The sequence below is a fragment of the Epinephelus lanceolatus genome, chromosome 2, assembly GCF_041903045.1.
Source record: "Epinephelus lanceolatus isolate andai-2023 chromosome 2, ASM4190304v1, whole genome shotgun sequence".
Classification (NCBI taxonomy): domain Eukaryota; kingdom Metazoa; phylum Chordata; class Actinopteri; order Perciformes; family Serranidae; genus Epinephelus; species Epinephelus lanceolatus.
Genome location: NC_135735.1, coordinates 18,643,778 through 18,663,070, shown reverse-complemented (window position 1 = coordinate 18,663,070; position 19,293 = coordinate 18,643,778). Strand labels below are relative to the sequence as shown.

Here is a 19,293-nt window from a genome sequence, read left to right as displayed (position 1 = left end):
TTCCCTGAATGAAAGCAATCCCTAAGAGTGAATGGGTAATGAGAGACCGGCTCCTGAGATTTTAGCTTTCTTAATCATGTTCATAATTAATTCAAGAACATTGATAATTTCATTACATTCTTTTTGTCTTATCAATAAATGATGTGCCTGCACTTTTGGTCTTGTGTATACGGGAGAGAGGGAGGAGGAGAGGGAGAGAGAGGGACAAGAGAAGTAATACTGCACTAAAAGCACAGGAGATGGAAAATGATACAAACAGGGAAGTGGTAATTATAATCTTTGACCAAGCCACTGGCAGCACAATATGAAGTCAAGTGGCTACAAATAATTAATAAGGCCTCCTGGTGTGTGTGTGTGTGTGTGTGTGTGTGTGTGTGTGTGTGTGTGTGTGTGTGTGTGGTAAGGGTGAGGAGTTGCGGGGGAGGAGGGCTGACAAATGTCTTTGTTGAACATTATTTCACCGTCTCTCTTTTAGTAATTGTTTTTACAAAAAAAAAATCACAATACAACTATTAAACATCATTGTGTTTTCACTGACATGATGTTATACACACTGCTGCTGTTAGACAGCTGCTAATACACTCACCTTTAATCCTCACCTTTAAACAGAGGGTGTGGAGGATGCCTGTCTCATAATGCCCTTCAGATCCAATAAGGGCTCAGGTTTCAGGGACATTAGTGCACTGAAGCAGTTTTTAAAAGACCACTCTCCTCCCTCCCCTTCTCTCCTCTCCACGTGCCCTCTGTCAGGTCAAGAAAAGAAAAAGACGAGAACCATTTTCTGTCTTGTGGCGTATATAGTTTCCAGTTATTTGGCAGCAGGAATAATGAGATAATATGCATTTTTAATAGTTCATCTTCAGAATATTCAATAACCCTTCACCTCTGTGCATGCTGTTATAGATTCTGTGCTTTATCAATCGAACTTTCGGTTCAAAACCGAGCTGAAAATAGAAAGAGAAGGAGGGCTCTGGGAGGGGGAAAAAAAGGATGTAATGGATATATCTGTTTCCTAAAAATACTGCGAGGATGATGGAGTCTGAAGAAGGCTCTGAATCACAGCCTTCTCTTTTGCCCCAAAACAAGACAAGTAGATGGATGACTTTGAGCAGCCTGATCTGACAGTGAGTGATTGACCGCCCTGTTAAAGGCCTAATCTGCTACCAGAATAGTGGAGTAGGTTGTTTATTCTGATCAGACTTCCTTGATATATAATCATTAATCTATTGCGAAACAGGTGTTTAAAGCAGCATTGAGACATGCTGTGGGTGTTTCTCACTGAGCATCACAGCTCACTTTTTATCAATTACCATAAAGACGTCGTAGATATATCTCCTGGGTTTCATTTGCGTCTAAAAATAATTGGTTGGAGAATTTTTGCATGAAATCAGGGTAAATTGACCATAAGAGCAGTGCACTGGCACCATTGCAAGGCTATTTGATTTTGGTCACTTTGTAATGGATTTCCAGCTCGTGACACACTATAATATAGATTGGTAAAGCTATATGAGGCATTAGAGATTCAAGTACTTTATGTCCTATTTATTCCTTATGTGCCACAGGCCCCCTTTCTTGAGATATGACCAGCTCAACACAAGAAACCTTTAATAAAATAAAAAAGTAAAGAGGGGAAAATAGAGATTTACAGCTGGCCATTTTGACAGTAGACTTGATATAAGGTGTTCATAACAAGTTTTGCATTTTATTCCTGGTCCCCTCACACACATTTTAATCATATTTTATGTGATCTATGTATGCAGCACTCATCCTCTCTCTGTCACCCAACCTCTCCAATGTGTCCCTCTTAAACAGATTGCTACAATACTTGTAATGATGGTCCTTCCCAGCTGTGCTGCAGGAGAGGGGAAGGGAGCAGCAGGCTATAGTATTACCATAATACCCGCTCCCTCCCTCCGCTGTCCCAAGGGCCCATGTGGGGCTGCATGGGGATGTGGGGTAACTCTGCTGTGGAGGGGACTCAACTGGCTGCCGGTCCTGCAGGCTGTGTGTATGTGTATGTGTGTGTGTGTGTGTGTGTGACTGTGACAGGGCTGAACCTGCCTGTGGGCGATGTAATAAAAGCGCCACACACTGCTGGTAGTGATGGTGGCACTGCTGCTGCTGCCGTAGCTGCAGAGGAGGGGATAAATATAAACCAGGCCCGCATCAAGGAGACGGCCCTCCAGTCACAGCCTGACTTACATCCTAATAATTAGGCCCCTTTCCAATAAAACAAGGATTTGTAGCCATGCATCTATTTTACTTGTGTTTGCTACTGCAGTGGGAGGGATGCATGATCTGCTGCAGTCCCTGGATGGAGCTAAGGCTTTGAGAGGATTTAATTTCAGCTGTGCTGGAAAGTGATCAGAAACATTTGCCCAAATTACTTCTTGATGTTCGAACTTCTTTTTTTTTTCTTCTTAAGAGCTTCTTATGGAATTTACATTTATATATTTAATTATGTCTTTTCATATGTTACATAATTTCTCCATTAAAGCCGTTATCATAAAATCCAAATTACGTAAGGGTACTTTCCAGTTCAAGCACTCGTTTGAAGCACACACGCACACACATACACACACTCTACTGTCTCTGATAGTGGCTAATCAATAGATGAGGCCTGCAGGTTGCCGTTGCATGTTATCTTAAACCCTCCTAATGTGCACTGGCTAATCTTTTTACTCTTATACGCTCTCCCCAACATTACCCCTCATTGTCTGTGTTGTGCTCTCTTTTGTTGCATTTCAAATATCTGTCCATTGTCATGGAATGAGTGCTTATATCTAAATACTTTACACTGTTTCAAATGCTGCCTTCTCTAAACTACACTGTGTTGCCTTTATGAGTAAAATACTGCAATTCTAATAATATGGGAACTTGTTAGGTATGATGATAAAAAAGTACTGTTACATTTTCTCCTCTTATATGTTTTATACACCATATTGGTCTTATCATCCCCTTAAAAGCAATACTTCAGAAGATTCCCCACATTTTGTCGCACCTCTGGCTCCCTGACTCTTATTTCATTCCTATCTAAATCACATTGATGTGTGTCTGAGAATTTCCAAAAAGCACGCTGGGGAAGACGGGGTGAAATAGAGATAGAGATGGAGGGAGAGAGGGAGAGAGAGGGAAGCTGGGTGGGGTGGCAGTCCAGGCAGGGGGTATCAGGCTAATTAAAGCAAGCATTTGTCAGAGATTAAGCCTTAAACAGAAAAGGTCATCTGAGCACCAGAGCGCACTGTTTCGCTGCTGTGCTCTTAGGGCAGTCTAAACCTTTCCAAGCTAAATGGTAAAGATGCTATTTGCCAGGGGTGGGGGAGGGGGATCCAGATCTCCGACCTGTGGTAAGACTGACACCGGGTCATTGGTTCTTCACTGTCCATTACACATGCTGGTCAAATCTGGCAATCGGTGTCATTTAGGGATGAAAAATAAGCGCTCGGACAAGATCAATAGATGCAGCCGTCTGTACCAGCAGTGATTAATTGACTGTCACCAATTAATGACTGGCCTGTTGCAAAGCAATGCAATCTTAGAGGGACAATGGGACATGTCGAAAATCAGCTTCTCTTCCATTTCAGTGTGTTATTGGGTTTCTACTGTGAGTTTCCAAGTAACAAATTCAGGAACCACCTTAGTTACAATTTGCATGTTTACTATGGCACACTAGAAAGTGCATCTTGCATGTCAGGTGCTGTTTGAAGTCACTTGTGATACTGAGACGAATACAAGCTTGAATGGGAGCGCGTGCTGCAAACAAATCCAGTTTTTTTTTAGTTCAATCACAAAAGGTTACTAAAAATATTTGAATAATTCCTTGTTTGTATAGACAGTACCTGCTGTTTCAAAGGCCTGTATAATAAATTCTCATTAAATTTAGGTTATTCGGTGATAATAAAAAGTAACTCCCAATCATGTCATGCAAATTGATAGTATATTTACTTATTATTCAATGTAATAATTGTAATTGTGTACACTCACTCCAAATGTTCTCATGAAACCAACAGCGCAATGAGTGAGAACAAGTAGTGGTCTGTGATCCATTTAATATTCTATTGAAAACAACCAAACAAGTACCGGTGATGCTTTTAAACTGGGATCAGTGTACAAGCTCTTTTTTTCGCAGTCAGTCAATTCTAATCGTATTAGATCCTGAGACGATGTCTTGGTTCGAGATACAATGAAGCACAGGACATGTTGGTTTAGATATGAGTAATGGCTCTGAGGGGCTAAACTGTGGTGGTGATGTAATTTGAAATATTTGTAGTAGAAATTATGCAAATATTAGATCACTCTGTATCATTATTTATAAATTAGATCGTTTACCTGAGACAAAGGCTTGCTAAATATTACATTGCAATCTTCATTATGGGCAGGCTTTAAATGAATCAGTGTGCTGTTGTGGCATCTAAGTACAGAATTGTCATTTTGCAGTAAATACGCTGTGATGCAGACGTTTTTCTATTTTACACTGCAATATGGTCCCTCAGTTTTCAACAAAGCAACAAAAACAATAACCATGAGAAACCAAAGCTAAGACACTACTTTGTTAGTTGTTGGGAGCACATTGACCTACAGCATCCTATTTTTCTACATGAGGCCTACTCACTCTAGTCCCTGTCTGCTTTAAGTTTTGCCACAACTTCTACGTGTGCATAAAACCGAGTAGTTTACTCGAAGAACAGCTATATTTGTTTACAAGCTAATTTTACCCCTGATAGAAAGCATCTGTATGCTGCTGTATATCTGTAAGTATAACATTTATTTATTTTTACCACATTAAACCTTTGGAAACTCTTTTAGGATTATCTTTCCCAGTTTCATTTTTAACATTTATTTTCCAGTTTCATGTGCGACATGCAAATCACACCCCAATTTCAGCATCTCTCTGGTTGCTGGTCTGGTTGCTTTACAGATTTTTGTGGGGAGTACGGCTGTCTTGCCCATCAAACCCATGAGCTGACTTTTGCTTTGGATGCATACAATATGATGTGCAACTTTCAGTTCCCACCTTTAATAACCACTAAAGCAAAATAGGTTAGCTGAGGATTAAAATTTTAACTGTGCATATTTAATGTGTTTGGGGTTAGTCGAGGTTACATCAAATGGCCAAACATCATGTATTATAGATTAAATTGTTTTTGATATTTGAAAGTGTTGCAACATTAAAATATCAGTTGAAGAAGGTAAATATAAACTTAAGACTTCTAGAAACAGAAACTTGATGAAGGGAATACTTAGACAACAAATACATTTCTCATCTTAGAAGACCTATGAATATTCATTCATCCATTCTTTGTTTTATTGGTTACTTAATGGATTTGTCAGGCTGATTTCATACCACAGCTCTAAGCTTTTGTTATGGAGAAAACTACTACTATATACTAACTACTTAAAAAGAATACTTTACCCACAAAATGACCATTTTACTCTCAGTTAGTTACGCTGTCTTACCTTGAATTTGTGAAGATAACATTGTTTTTCTTGCATGCCTTCTTGCATACGTTTGCCATGCATAGGCTACATATTGATTTATTGATTGATTGGGGACCGCCTTAAACAACAGCAAAACATCCATTTACAAACTCTCACACAACTCGTGCAGTGTAATCCATGTCTCATTTATCCAGTCTTATGCTCAGTACTTCCCAAACACATGCATTTTCTCCAAAACAACCCTTAGAACTGGAGTCTGGCTTTGAAGAGAGCACAGATAAGTTTTACTTTCAGTTCAGTTTTAAATATTAAGGTTTTAGCAAAATGCATGTTTGGGAAGTACTGAGTATTCAACTGGATAAATGAGACTTGGATTATAATGCATGGGCTGAGTGAGAGCTTGTAAACAGATGTTTTGATATAGTTTTGCTGCTGTTAAATGTGGTCCCCGATCAATCAATAAATTTACATGTTTGCCGTTTTCTTTGGAGACACGCAAGAAAAGCTATGTTTTCTTCACGATTCAAGGTTACATGGCATGACTAACTGACATGCAAAGAGTCAGTTTGTGGGTCAAGCATTCCTTTAAATAACATGTAGCCTACTATTAGGTGGGCCTAAATCATACCAATCAATAATTTTGTTATTTCTTCTCAGATTAGAGACTAGCCTAATGCACAAAAATAAATTGTTAACAAACTAATGTCTCTTCATATTTGCAGCTCCACTTATCAGTATTTTCATATTCCTACAGTTTAGTTTAATTGCTTTCATCAAGGCTACAGCAGCAGTCTTAATAAACCTACTGTATACTACTAGAGTCCGCCAGGAACGAGTCCTAAAACCTGGAAATTAGTTAGCATTTTACCAGTCTCAAAGTCATTGGGTCTTTTGAATGAGGTGTTAGTTAGATGCCTGAAATAAGGTATGTGGTTAATACAAGCTTAAGAGATTTTCACATTTTGTTCTACGATATAAAGTACGTCAGTAAAAACCCCACACATGAACTTTGAAGCCTTTATGTGTCTTTAAAAGGCAGTTGCGGCTAAATGAGACTACAAAACATCATCACGCTAAGCTGCGAGTCTTGTTTTGGTGGTGACCTTAGGTCACAGTGTAGTTCAGCGGTTTCCAACTGGTCCAGCCATGGGGTCCAGACTTCTCATTAGTCATTGGTTTATGGTCTCTGCAGTTAAATATATTCAGCATCACACTTGCATTTAGCCATGTTGTTAAGCTAGTTTGTGGTCTTCATCAAGTAGCTGTCCATAAGTCAGTCACATCGGAACTTCAAAATAAAAGCTGTGCCGGAAATTCACTGTACCCAAAATAAAGCGTGTTTGTTTTTTTTTTTTGTTTTTTTTTACAAATGTGACATGTTTGTAAGTCACTTACGGTCCATTCAGGATGAACCCGTGACCCACTTTTGGACTCAGACCCACCAGTTGGGAATCACTAGTGTGGTCCGTTTATAGCCTAGCATTAGCTTTTTACTTCTGGCAATTGCATTCAGGCTTCCATGATCATTAAAATGGTGCTCACTTGTGAAGATTACTTTGCCAAAAAACACCTGTAAGTATCATAAACGTTTGTTAGCCAAAGAGTTTACTTTCGGCAACAATCCAAAATCCAATGGAAAATCCCACTAGCTTTTTGAAAAGGGAACCAGTGCGATGCCAACTTCCGCGTTAGCCTACAGAAAAACGTCATCACTTGAACACTGTTAGCACTGAACAGTGGCTAAAGTAAACCACTAACGTTAGCTAGCGGAAATACCATTTAAGTGCTAAAAAGAGATACATATTTTCTAAATAGTTGGTGGAGACGAACTAGTACTAAAAAGAAAAGTGAAAATTGGACTTACATTTGCCAGGTGGTCACTCTTGGGACTCCAAATGAATGCTAATGTTGCTCCTTGTCAACATTTAAATAGTCTACATTTTGCCAAAACATTATCTATAACAGCTCCACAAAGTAATAATTCAACTGGGTTTTTTTCTACACAATTATTAGTAGTATTTCTCTCCTTAATCCACGACGGATTAATATGCCTACTCAACCGTTTTCAAGTTAAACAGTTTGAAATGGCTAGTAATGCTGACAGTTATACTGTCAGCAACGGTTATAAACGTTTGCGAATCTAGCCTTTTAGGTCTTTCTGGCTTTCCGTAGTTTAGACTCGGCGCGCGGTGCAGCGGGTACTGGTGGGAAATTTGTACCTCCGCGGTGAAGTTTGTTGTGTGTGTGTGTGTTCCTGCAAAAAGCATGGCTCTCAACTTTCAGACATCCACTCTGTCTCTGACTTTGCCGATTTCGTGTCAGATATGTCTCGGAAAGGTAACCGCCGTTTCGTTTCTTAACCGTTAACGTCTGTCAGCCGTTATTCGAAGATGTTTGGTTGGCACGAGATAGTAACTTAACGTTAACGTTTCTACGTTGCCAGTTAAACGTAACAAGACGTTGACATTAGCTACCGTAACTAACTCAAATTGTGTTTCCTGGCGTTAATATACCGTGTTTACAAAGTTTACCGACAATCTGCTCGTGTTTCAGGTTAAGCAGCCGGTCATTTGTGCCAACCACCACGTGTTCTGTTCATCCTGCATGAAAATGTGGTTAAAGAAAGCTAGCCAGTGTCCCACCTGCAGAGTCCCCATCACGGCAGAGAGCCCATGCAGAGAAATCATCGGTGAGTAACTTCATACAAACATGGGGAAACAGACACAAAGCAAGAGAGGAGAGGTAATATGAGGCTTCCTGTGCCTGCAGCATCTCACAGTTGAGTCATGGTGACATCATGTTCAATAAGGCATGCTGTTAAAGTTGCTGTCAAGTTTAGGCAGTTATGTTTTATCAATAGTCCAGCCACTACTTAACAAATACTCAGTTATTGGATTATGAGTGAACTAACAGTTTGCTATTCATCCATTTGACAGCAGTTCGGACTATGATTTCCACATGCTTCATAGAAAATTGTGGACTGTATCACTGCAGTATATTAAACTTCAGATTAATTTACCTAAAACAACAGTTAATCATGCCACAACCAGAAATCATGGATTACTAGATTCATCTGGGTGCCGTAAACACACAAACAACATACTGCAGGCTACAAAATAGGGCTGCAGTCTGGAAACATGGACAATTACAAAGCAGCAGCCTGCCATATTAGAGGAGGCAAAAAAGGACTAAACAGCAATGTACCAGTTTAAGGATCTGACAGGATTGCATTTCACTGGAGTTGTACCATGTGGCCTCACAATCAATCAGTCAGTCAATTGTTAGTAAAACGGTTTTGCTTGTCCCATCACACTAGTCTATAGACCACATAAATACTAACAGTGAAGAGTGTCAGCCAGGTTCAAACAAAACCAGTTGTTGTTTGGAAAGATTCAAGATTGAAAAAACTTTAATGTCCCCGAGGGGCAGTTTGCCTTTCACACAGTAGTTCAAGACAAATGCATACAATACATCATACACACAGCACAGGGCAAGATTAATATCTCCTACACTGTCAGCATGAAACGTGGAAAAAGAAGACACAATGACATAACATCTGTGGCTGTAATTTGTTTACAAAACCAATAGCAGATGAAACAAAGGATAGTCTTTCCTGAGTGAATTTCTTTCCTTTCTTCTTTTTTTTAATGCCTTATCATTTTTGATCACATTGTAATAAGACAGCCTACACTGATATGCAAACATGTAGCCCAGTCATAGCTAATGGACTTCAGCCTTGGATGCTTTGAGTCATCTATTAGAATATTTCTAGCAAAAGAAAGGTAGCAGTTTTAAAAACAAAAGGCAGGCAGGTAGGCAGGCAGCAGAGCTTTTATAGCTGCAGTTCTGGCTTCTGTGCAGCCTGAACTTGTAGTGTATCAGTTTATGTAATCATATAAATAAAATACAAGCTTGTTTAAAACACCTTTTTAATCTCAGTTTGTGAATACAACTTGAATTCTGATCAGACAGGCCCAGCACCTCAAAAGTCCCATCCTCTTTGCACACTTTCCTATCTAAAGACAAACCCAGGTGACTCTTGAATGTATCGGTATCTTGCTGGCAAACGAGATGCATCATGGAGCTGCCTGAAGGCACATTTTTCACTTTGGACTCAGGCTGGCTGTTTTTATCTGCCTCTAGTTTTTGTGCTAAGGTAGGCTAAACGTGTCCTGGAGTCTGGACCAATTTCTGTGCTGACAAAGTTGACTTTAATATTCTCACCCAACTCTGGTTAGACAGCCAACAAGCATATTTCCTGAAATGTGAAATAATTCTTATTACTTGGGTGAATGCTATAAGTACAGGGCTTAAAAACTTTATTAATACTATCACAATTCTCTGCAGGTGTGTATGGGAGTCTGAGATAACTGTTTTTGGGTAGCAGCTCTACAGAAACAAAACTAACGCATTATAGCACCTTCATCAAAGATGAGTGACTTGGTAATATTAATTTGATATGTGTGTTGTTGTCAAGTCTGTTTATCTGTTACTGTACCCATGTAATCTGTCATAGGAGGCACAAATGAGAGCGATCACAACGACAGTCCCTCCATGAGAAAATGTCTCAGAAAAACCAGAGGAGAACTGCTTTTGCGGGAGTATGAGGTATGGATTCATCATGCCATGTATTTTAATTAACAGACTTTTTAAAGGGTTTATCACCAGAGAAATCTTAGCAAAGGCTATGGCTGGAGTTTCAGTTGCAGCCACCATCCACTGATGCCGATTAGCTAATTTATATGTCGAAACATAATGTTGTAGATTCCATGGAGGTAATTCATTGTTATTTCAGATTACAACAAAGTGTCCAGCTGTCAGTTTGCCAAAAAAAAACAGTGTTGTAATAGTGGCTGCAGTAACTTCTCAATACTGTGATAAGCCTCTAAGTATCATGATGACATAGTGATATATTTAACCCTGTTGTGAGTTTCACCATGTTTCTCTCTGATAGGAGGAAATTGAAGGACTCATCAGAGAAAACGAGGAGCTGAAAGCAAAAACTCAGAGTCTTGAGTCACAACTGAAGACTGCGTTGGATCCCTGCAGCATTAATACAGTGCAAGCAGATGACAAAAAAGTGGACCCCTATGTCCTGGAGGAATGGACGAACAAGCTGCGAGCTGCCACAGATGTTTGTGATAAAGTAAAGCAGGACATGGATAAGCTAAAGGAGGTATGGAAGCTATAATAATCAATAACTTGTATTTTTATCAAGGAAAGGAAAAAAACTTTATTAGCACTGTGCTCTTTATTTTACCTGCCTACCTGGTTACCATCTTTCAGTACAAACACTGAACGATATGCTTACTTGATGCTTCTGTCTGTAGCATAAATACTAAGCTGTACTGTTTACTTTATCGGAAAGATTTGTAACTTTCTGCAAATGTGTTACTTTACCATCCTCAGGCAAATAAGGCATTGCGATCTCAAAATGTCGACCTTGTACAAGAGAATATGAGATTGAAAGCAGAGGTGGTGAGCAGATCTCCTCAGAAGTAAGTATATTTCTTGTGTTAATGATACACATAAAGGATTTTGTCTCATTTTTTACTGGCATTCAGCTAGAAAGGGATAAAAATGAAAAGTGTTTGCCAAATGCTACTGAGTCACTGTCATGAGTAAATGTACAGATAACATGAACTGTTATAGAAAGTTGGTGAGCTTAAAATGACTGAAGTTGGAGGTAGTGACTGCTGCTTAAGTTCATAATTCTGTCATATTAGCAACACTTAGAAACCACTTTCTAAACTGATATTCCAAAAGACAAAGTTAAGATCATTTTTATTTATATCTTAGTTTTACTTTCTTTTCAAATGAGCTATCTTGCACAAGACAAATTTGTTTGGCTATGTGCATGACAAATTACAAAATTAATGTCTTTTCTGTCATAATGATCCTTGAACAATTAAAGATAAAATGATCCGTCTCCAGGTTTGGACGTTATACAGTGGCAGCACTAGAAGCTAAAATCCAGCAGTATGAGCGTGACGTGGACCACTTGAAGAGGGCTCTTGAGCGCAGTGACCAGTACATTGAAGACCTGGAGTCTCGGGTCAGAGAGTCTGAGAAAATACATCCTGAAGAGCAGAAAGCATGCGGCAATAGCAAGGTTGGGTCAGAAAGTCTCTCACAGCAACAGAAAATCAATATGATGATGAGAAGTTTGAGTGATACTGAGAGGGCGTCGATCTGCAGCATTCCAGTGGCAGAGGGCCGAACATTTTCTAGAAATCACAATTCGATGTTCATGCCATCTTCAGATCACAAAGAGTCTGATAAGATTGGAAACCAGAAAAACGAGGACTTGGAAAGCACCTCCTCTGACTTTTTACCCACAACTCCATCCGCTGCCTTCCGGTCCCTGACTCTGAGAAGCCCCGGGATCCGTGAAAAGAAAGTCGCATTTAAGGCTGCGTCTTATCTGAGGAGGCTCGATTTTGAAGAGTTTCCTAGTCCTGGCAAGAGTTGCAGCACCATGGAGAACCAATTTAGCAGCCTTGACAAGTTCATCAAAGGCTTGCCTGCAAATACTGACGTGGAACCTTCACAGTCTGTTTTCTGGGGAGGTTGGCAGAGATCTAAATCTAACGATGAGTCATGCCCAGGTCCAAGTAAAGAAAGCTCAGTTAAAGGAACTCCATCCGCTACTCTTGTAGGTGATGAGCCTGATGGTTTCCGGATGTCCAGTGAGGCCTCCATGGATGCAGCTTACCTGGACAAAATCTCAGAGTTGGACTCCATGATGTTGGATGGAGAGAGTTCCAGTAGTCGGGGATCACAGCCCTCCCTGGCTTCCTCCCCTCCCACAGACTTAGACAACACTCTTGTCCCAGAACCACAAACCTGCCCAGATGTCTTGTCAGGCCACAGAAGCAAACCGTGTGACCAGAAGAACCACCCACCACTTGTCATGGGTGGCACCTTGAATGACAAAGAGGCCCAAAAAGGCTCTGCAGAGGGAAGTTTTGCTGCACTTGTGTCAGGTAGGAAGAGCGGTGCCCATGTCCCTAACCGTGCAGGGCATGATGGTCCCTCTCAGACTGACGAACTGTCTTTTGATTTGCTGTTTGATTCACTGGAGGAGAGTAAGGCTGGCCCCTCCGGCCCTCTGAGTCCAGCAAGCCAAGACCATGACCACGTAAACCCTTCCTCCTTCACCAGCTGCACTGGTAAACCTGTGAACACAACAAGAAACAGACACGCACTGAACATCAGCCAGCCAACAAAGAGAAAGTCTCACAGCCCCTTTAACACAAGCAGTCCCACAAAACTTTCAAAGCTCATGTAAACTTGTGTTCTCACTGTATTGTGTGCTGTAGTGTGTTTTGGTCAGGCTTCACAACCACACATTGCTGGAAACATTAAAGCTGCAGTTGGCAATTTTTGTAAATATGCCTTTTCGTCAGATTTGCTTAAACTGTCGCTATACCCTGACAAGACAGCATGGGATAATAGTCTTGAAAAAAAAATACATGTTTCTCTGCCCTCTTGTAGTGCTTTTCACAGCATTTGAAAATTTCCACCCTGGCTAAAGGAAACAACCAGTCAGAGGCAAGGAGTCACTTAGGGGCCGGTCACAAGCTGCGTTTTTTGTGCCCTTAAATTCATTGTTTTCAATGTAGATGTGTGGCAGGTGTGCTCAAACGCAAGAGTGACGCCATTGCAGTGCACACGTGTTCCTGAGCGCCTACTTTGCAGGGTGTGACAGCTGCGCCCCGAGACAAACAGAGTCAAACTTTTGGATTGCAGCAGCACACATTACATGTCATGTGACAAGGAACAACCAATAATAAAAACAGATATCTTTCCAGTCTTGCGTAAATATCTGTCTGGGTTAAATACGGAAAAGTTTATCATTTTGGTGAAGGGCTGCCAGAGCTGTTCTTCTGTCCCATGGATGATTGGCCCACACCCTTATAAACAGCGCCTAGAAGAAGATCAGCTCTGGTGCTTTTTAAGTTTGCTTCGCAACCGCAGATGCAACCTGCTGCCGCGCTCTTAAAGGCTGGCTCAAAAAGTAGTGCCCAGCGCCCGACCTCACGTTTTCCAGGCGGTTAAAGACGCGGCATGTGTACGGGCCCTAATGCAGCTTTAAATCATGTCAGTCACTGCTCGTAAACTATGGTTAAACTGTCGAACTAGGCAGCGCTGATCAAATATGAATCAAGATTCTGTGATTGCATTACATATCTCTCTCCTCCCAGTGGTTTCAGAAACATATTTTAGTGCACTGCTAGCTGTAAAATGAGAAAGTTTGCTTCGGCTGGTGGGCGGGCGATGATTTGTTTTGGCTTGACTATTTTCAACATGGCGGCCAGGTCACATGCTCACTTATTTTCCATTTGAGGCAAGAAATAGACAATGCACTAATGGAGTCTTGATTCATATTTGACCAGCGCTGCCTAGTTTAACAGTTTGTACTGCAGTTTATCAGCAGCGACTGACATAATGACAGCTGCATTAGAGACTCCTCAGCTCTGATTGGTTGCTTTTGTTCACGTGTAGCAGATTCTTGCGAATACCATTAGAGGCACTACAATGAGGCAGAGGAACATGATTTTTGTCACACATAATCTGTCTCATGTACTATGTGAATATAATGACAGTTTAGCAAATATGACAAAGTTTTTTTTAGTTAAAGTTTCCAACCACAGCTTTAACTCCATGTTGCTTCAGAATAAATGTTTGGACATGATGCTCTGATGTAAGTTATTGTCATTTTGTCTGTTATATTGTGTAAATTAAAACAAAATGTAGCAGGTTTGTCAGTACTTGTGTAGTGTACTCGTAGGTCTCATTGACAGTTAAATGTTTTAAAGGCCAACCTTTACAATCTGAACTTGTGTATGTGTTGTAATCTGTCAAACACTTCTGTCCTTTGTTACACTGCAGTGCACCAGATTTGGTGCTGTCAAACACACTTCCAGCCTACTTGTATGTGTTTGTCATTACAAGTTGGTCAGTAAACATGATCCTAATGTTAATCTTTTTACTATGACATGCAATATACTGAAGACAGATGAACTCGACTGCCATGAAAAACTAATGTTTTGAATGAAATACTGCAATGTAAGAATGTGTTAGAAAATAAAATAGTAATGCAAGAAGTAATGTATGAAACTTGTTGTCTTTTTATGCATTTTCTCATCCTTTGCCGTGCTTTGATCACGTGATTCAGGTCTCCTAATAACCACCAGTCTTGAGGATTTACATGAGGTACCATAAGTGATTGTTCCTTATTGTGATTTACATAAAATTCAGGATTAATATTTAGTGGACATTGTCAAATTGTCATATTCCTCTCTTTTGTTTCTTTTCCTGGTGATTTGCATGTCATTAAACTGCAACAATTATTAATTTGCTGCCATTAAAAGTCGGGAAAAACCCCATACCCTGTTCGTGCCGTTAAAAGCATGTTGTAGCCCATAACGACACACATTAGAGACCTCACACGCACAGTAATTCCATTGTAGCAGAAAAGCGCCTTATTTATTATGCAAATTTAACGATATCATGTATATTTCACATACCTCTAATCGCTGCATGAAATTTTAATTGGGTAACCGTTGTGGTTTGAATAAATGAAGTGTTAATTCATTGGGATTAATTAATTTAGGTAAAGACTGTGTACAAGGTTACGCTGGTGTATTAAATCAATTTGTTTAGTGCTCATCTGGCGATGATGGGCTTTAATGATAAGACGGCGGTCTCATTACTTCCAAAGGGTTAAGATGAGAGACAGGGGACAGAAAACAGTGTAACCTACACATTTAAATATTTGGCATTGAATAGAATTAAATGTAGATGTTATGTTTTATATCACTGTCTTGTAGACTGTTAGTTTTTGCATTGAACTCAATCATATTTTTGGTTCTTCCTCAACTATAATTCCAGATTAAAAAAAACTTCCTGGAATCACATGGATAAAGACCAGTCTAAAGTGTATGACTGCTAAAATAAACAGCGTTAAGTCAATGGTTTACGGCCTCCAAGTACAGAATAAGACCTAAAGGCACTGCGACCGGCGCAGTTCGGCGGCTGGATGGAGTGGAGCGAGCCCTTAAAAACGCAGGCGTCTAGTCTCCAGATGTTACAGCTTGCCCTGTGAGCAGTTTTTATCTGTCAGCCTGTTCACTGTTCTGGCAGTTTATGTCTCGCGAGAGCAGCCGAGCACGGGCTTGACGAGATCTGAGGCGCTCAGGTGTAAGAGCCTCTCTCATCCCCAGCAGTGGGAAACAGTAGACAGATAAGTGCGTCTGAGAGACTGCAGGCATCTCTGTGATCTCCGGGCTCAAGGCTGCACTCGGCGCACTACACAGCGAACTACACTGCATCATTACTGGATAGGCAAAGGATCACTGTGTATCTATGACTATTTTCCTGCTCTTGTAGCAGTTTTTCCCCCCTTTCTTCCCGTGCACTTTAATTGGAGAAGCTCGCCAAGATGATGTCCATGAACAGCAAACAGCCGCACTTCGCCATGCATCCCTCTTTACCCGAGCACAAGTACACCACTTTGCATTCCAGCTCGGAAGCTATAAGGAGAGCCTGTCTACAAACTCCACAGGTAAATTACACCCCAAAAACTTCGACTTTGTCCTTTTTTCGTGCCTAGGCTGCATGTAGCGCTGAACGCTGTCTGTGCGTAATAACAAGGGGTGCACCAAGGCACATTCAGCCAAGACGCGCACTTAATGTTTTTTTCATGTATTCCTCGGCAATCACTCGGAGTCTTCTTTTTGAAAGCATGCTCACGCAAAGCCCGGCTTTACTGTTTTTGTATTAATTTTTATGACTTGCTTCTGAAGGAATACTCCGGCTGTGTTATGTGTCGCCAAAAGTCCCGACTGACAGATACATTTATTTATGTTTTACGTCTTCCTTTTTTCTCCGTGTCTTTTCCCCTTTTCTTGCCCATTCCGCACCCCATCATTCTCCCCTCCTCTCCCCTTTTTAATTTCCGCCCTTGCAGCTACAGAGTAACATATTTGCGAGCCTGGATGAGACCCTGCTGGCCCGGGCTGAGGCTTTGGCGGCCGTGGATATCGCCGTGTCCCAGGGCAAGACGCACCCGTTCAAGCCAGACGCCACCTACCACACGATGAGCACGGTGCCATGCTCGTCGACATCCACCGTTCCACTGGCCCACCACCATCATCACCATCACCACCACCACCACCAGAACCTGGAGCCCCAAGAAATCATGGACCACATCACCTCGCCGTCCCTCGCCTTGATGTCCAGTGCGCACGACGGGTCCGGCGGTGGAGGTGGCGGAGGCGGCGGAGGTGGCGGCGGAGGGCTCATCTCCACCTCCTCTGCCCATCCGCACTCTCACATGCACGGCTTGAGTCACCTCTCCCACCAGGCTATGAGCATGAACTCGCCTCTCACCCACCACGGGCTCTTACCGGGCCACCACGGAGGGGGTCAAGGCGGCCCAGGACTCACTAACACCGGACTTCCCTCCATCAATGACTCGGACACGGACCCAAGGGAGCTGGAGGCTTTCGCGGAGCGCTTCAAGCAGCGGAGGATCAAGCTGGGGGTGACCCAGGCGGACGTGGGCGGCGCTCTGGCTAATCTCAAAATCCCCGGCGTGGGATCACTGAGCCAAAGTACAATTTGTCGATTCGAGTCGTTAACTCTCTCCCACAACAACATGATTGCGCTCAAACCTATCCTCCAGGCCTGGCTGGAGGAGGCCGAGGGGGCCCAGAGGGAGAAAATGAGCAAACCTGACATTTTCAACGGAGGGGAAAAGAAACGCAAGAGGACCTCGATAGCGGCCCCAGAAAAGAGGTCTTTGGAGGCGTACTTCGCCGTACAGCCTCGACCGTCGTCCGAGAAAATAGCAGCTATAGCTGAAAAGTTGGACCTGAAAAAAAATGTGGTGCGAGTGTGGTTTTGTAACCAAAGACAGAAGCAGAAGAGGTTGAAATTTTCCGCTGCTCACTGATGGGCAAAGAAAAGAGAAACAACAACAACAAAAAAGTTGTGTGACTGAATTTGGGGACCAAGGGACACTAAGACACCATTTTCAGTCTTTTGTCTCCAGCGATTTTACACGTTGGTGCGCAATGGGCTTTAGATACCCATTTTATGAGGCTTCATATATCTTGTTTATTTTCACGTTATCGGTGAATGTGAAGTATGCAAATAACAGATTACACAAATTTCGCTCAGTTGTTACGAGGGAAAAAGTTTAGCGACGTCGACATTGCCTTTTAAAACATGTGGAAAGAGGTAATTTGCTTGATACTATAGCGAGTTATTTTCTCCTAATAGGCCTATTATTTGAAGTATAGCCATTTACGAATTACCTCATTGATTGTTGAACTGTGTTTTTGGTTTGATTTTTTGTCGTTGTTGGTATAGAATAATTCATGAATCTGTTCATTTATTCATGTGTTCATTTCTTCTTATTTGGAGGCTGCTACAAACTCAAATTTAGTTGCAAACTTTTATGGCTAACGGAAGAAAAAAAAATGTTTAGGCCTGCATGAAATCCTAATTCACGGGCAGTAATTTAGCCTCTATAGGCTGTCACATCTAGAGATATATTTATTTTGAATTTGCACAAAAGACCCTTTAGGTTTATAGATCGGTTATGTCGAAATGGTTTTGTATATACAGACATCACTTTGTCACTTACCAGAGGTGAGCCTCCTGTCTTTTTGGACATAAATTATAGGGTCTATCGACACCATTTGGCATCACAAGGAGAACTTTGCAAAACAGATCCAGAGAGCACGAAAAGCCTTGTCTGCTTCATCCAGGAGAGATCACCACGAGAACAAAAAAATAAATAAAAAATACAAGTTTTTTCCTTTCCTGTGTTTCAGTTTGCAGTGCAAACACTCTATGCATTGGAAAAAGAAATCACTGCGTACAGTAGAGCTGTCTACTGCTAGACTTTATTTTGTGGATGGTGTAAGTCACTGTTAAATGCCTGTTTTCACATTAAGATCACCACGTTGTTTGTCGTGTTAATTGTTACGGAAAACGTTGTGTAAGTAATATTTTACTTTTGTGCACAGGTATGTTTACAAAAACTGCGGCGACATGTGCATCATGGAAAAAATGTCCCCACTGTCTCCTTCCCTCCTCCTCCTCCTCCTCCTACTCCTCCTCTCTCACAACTTCTCCACTCTCCTCTGTTGTCCTCTTACTTTCATTGGTACTATTCATCCTGTAAGCCAAATTCAACAGGGAGGTGTGTTCCAGCAATCTTCTAATAAATTGAAGAAAGAAAACGATGCTTTTCTGGTTGTGATTGGGCCTGAACACTGAACACAGTCATTACGGTTTTGATGTTAATATTGGTGGAATTTTTAAACGTATTATTGTGGCCACAACTCTATAGAAATTAAGACGTTATTTGATTTTAAATGGCATTTTTGTTAGGATTTTAAATGACATAATTTTAACTTTTTTTTTTTTTTTTTTTCATGGAGATAAAGCGTTTATTAATCGAAATAATTCTTGGGTGCCTTCAAAATTTGTCCAATTTATGGCTGAGTTAATTTGACTAATTTAAATAAAATAAAATAAAGTAAAATAAAATAATGATTGTCAGATCAAAATACTGCAGCTCACTGTCACAATTTAAAAGTGAAATTGATTTTTTTCCTCTTGTTCTTTGACCTTTAATATTGTGCCAAATTAAAAATAAATGTGGACATGTAAACAGTATTAATATTAACAACAAAAACAAAAACAACAATAATGCAAACCCTATAATAATATTACGAAATATACTTTCACTTAACCTATTTGAGCAAATTTATAGCTAATACATTTTTAAAATGACACAACCGAAATTAATTAATAATAATTCTAACCAGTGAT

The 19,293-nt window shown here is 40.9% G+C and overlaps 2 protein-coding genes across 2 annotated transcripts; both read left to right on the top strand.

Annotated features, from left to right (window-relative positions):
• Window positions 1-7,631: 7,631 nt before the first annotated feature.
• Window positions 7,632-14,549, top strand: obi1 (ORC ubiquitin ligase 1). Its single transcript, XM_033627912.2, has 6 exons — window positions 7,632-7,776; window positions 7,993-8,128; window positions 9,956-10,047; window positions 10,394-10,615; window positions 10,849-10,937; window positions 11,374-14,549. Exons 1-6 carry the CDS (start codon window positions 7,705-7,707, stop codon window positions 12,728-12,730), a joined length of 1,968 nt encoding a protein of 655 aa, XP_033483803.2. The 5' UTR covers window positions 7,632-7,704; the 3' UTR covers window positions 12,731-14,549.
• A 1,127-nt stretch (window positions 14,550-15,676) lies between these two features.
• On the top strand, window positions 15,677-18,701 carry pou4f1 (POU class 4 homeobox 1). The gene is made up of 2 exons (XM_033627926.2): window positions 15,677-16,009; window positions 16,415-18,701. The coding sequence occupies exons 1-2, from the start codon at window positions 15,887-15,889 to the stop codon at window positions 17,399-17,401; spliced, it is 1,110 nt and encodes a 369-aa protein (XP_033483817.1). The 5' UTR covers window positions 15,677-15,886; the 3' UTR covers window positions 17,402-18,701.
• Window positions 18,702-19,293: the final 592 nt, after the last annotated feature.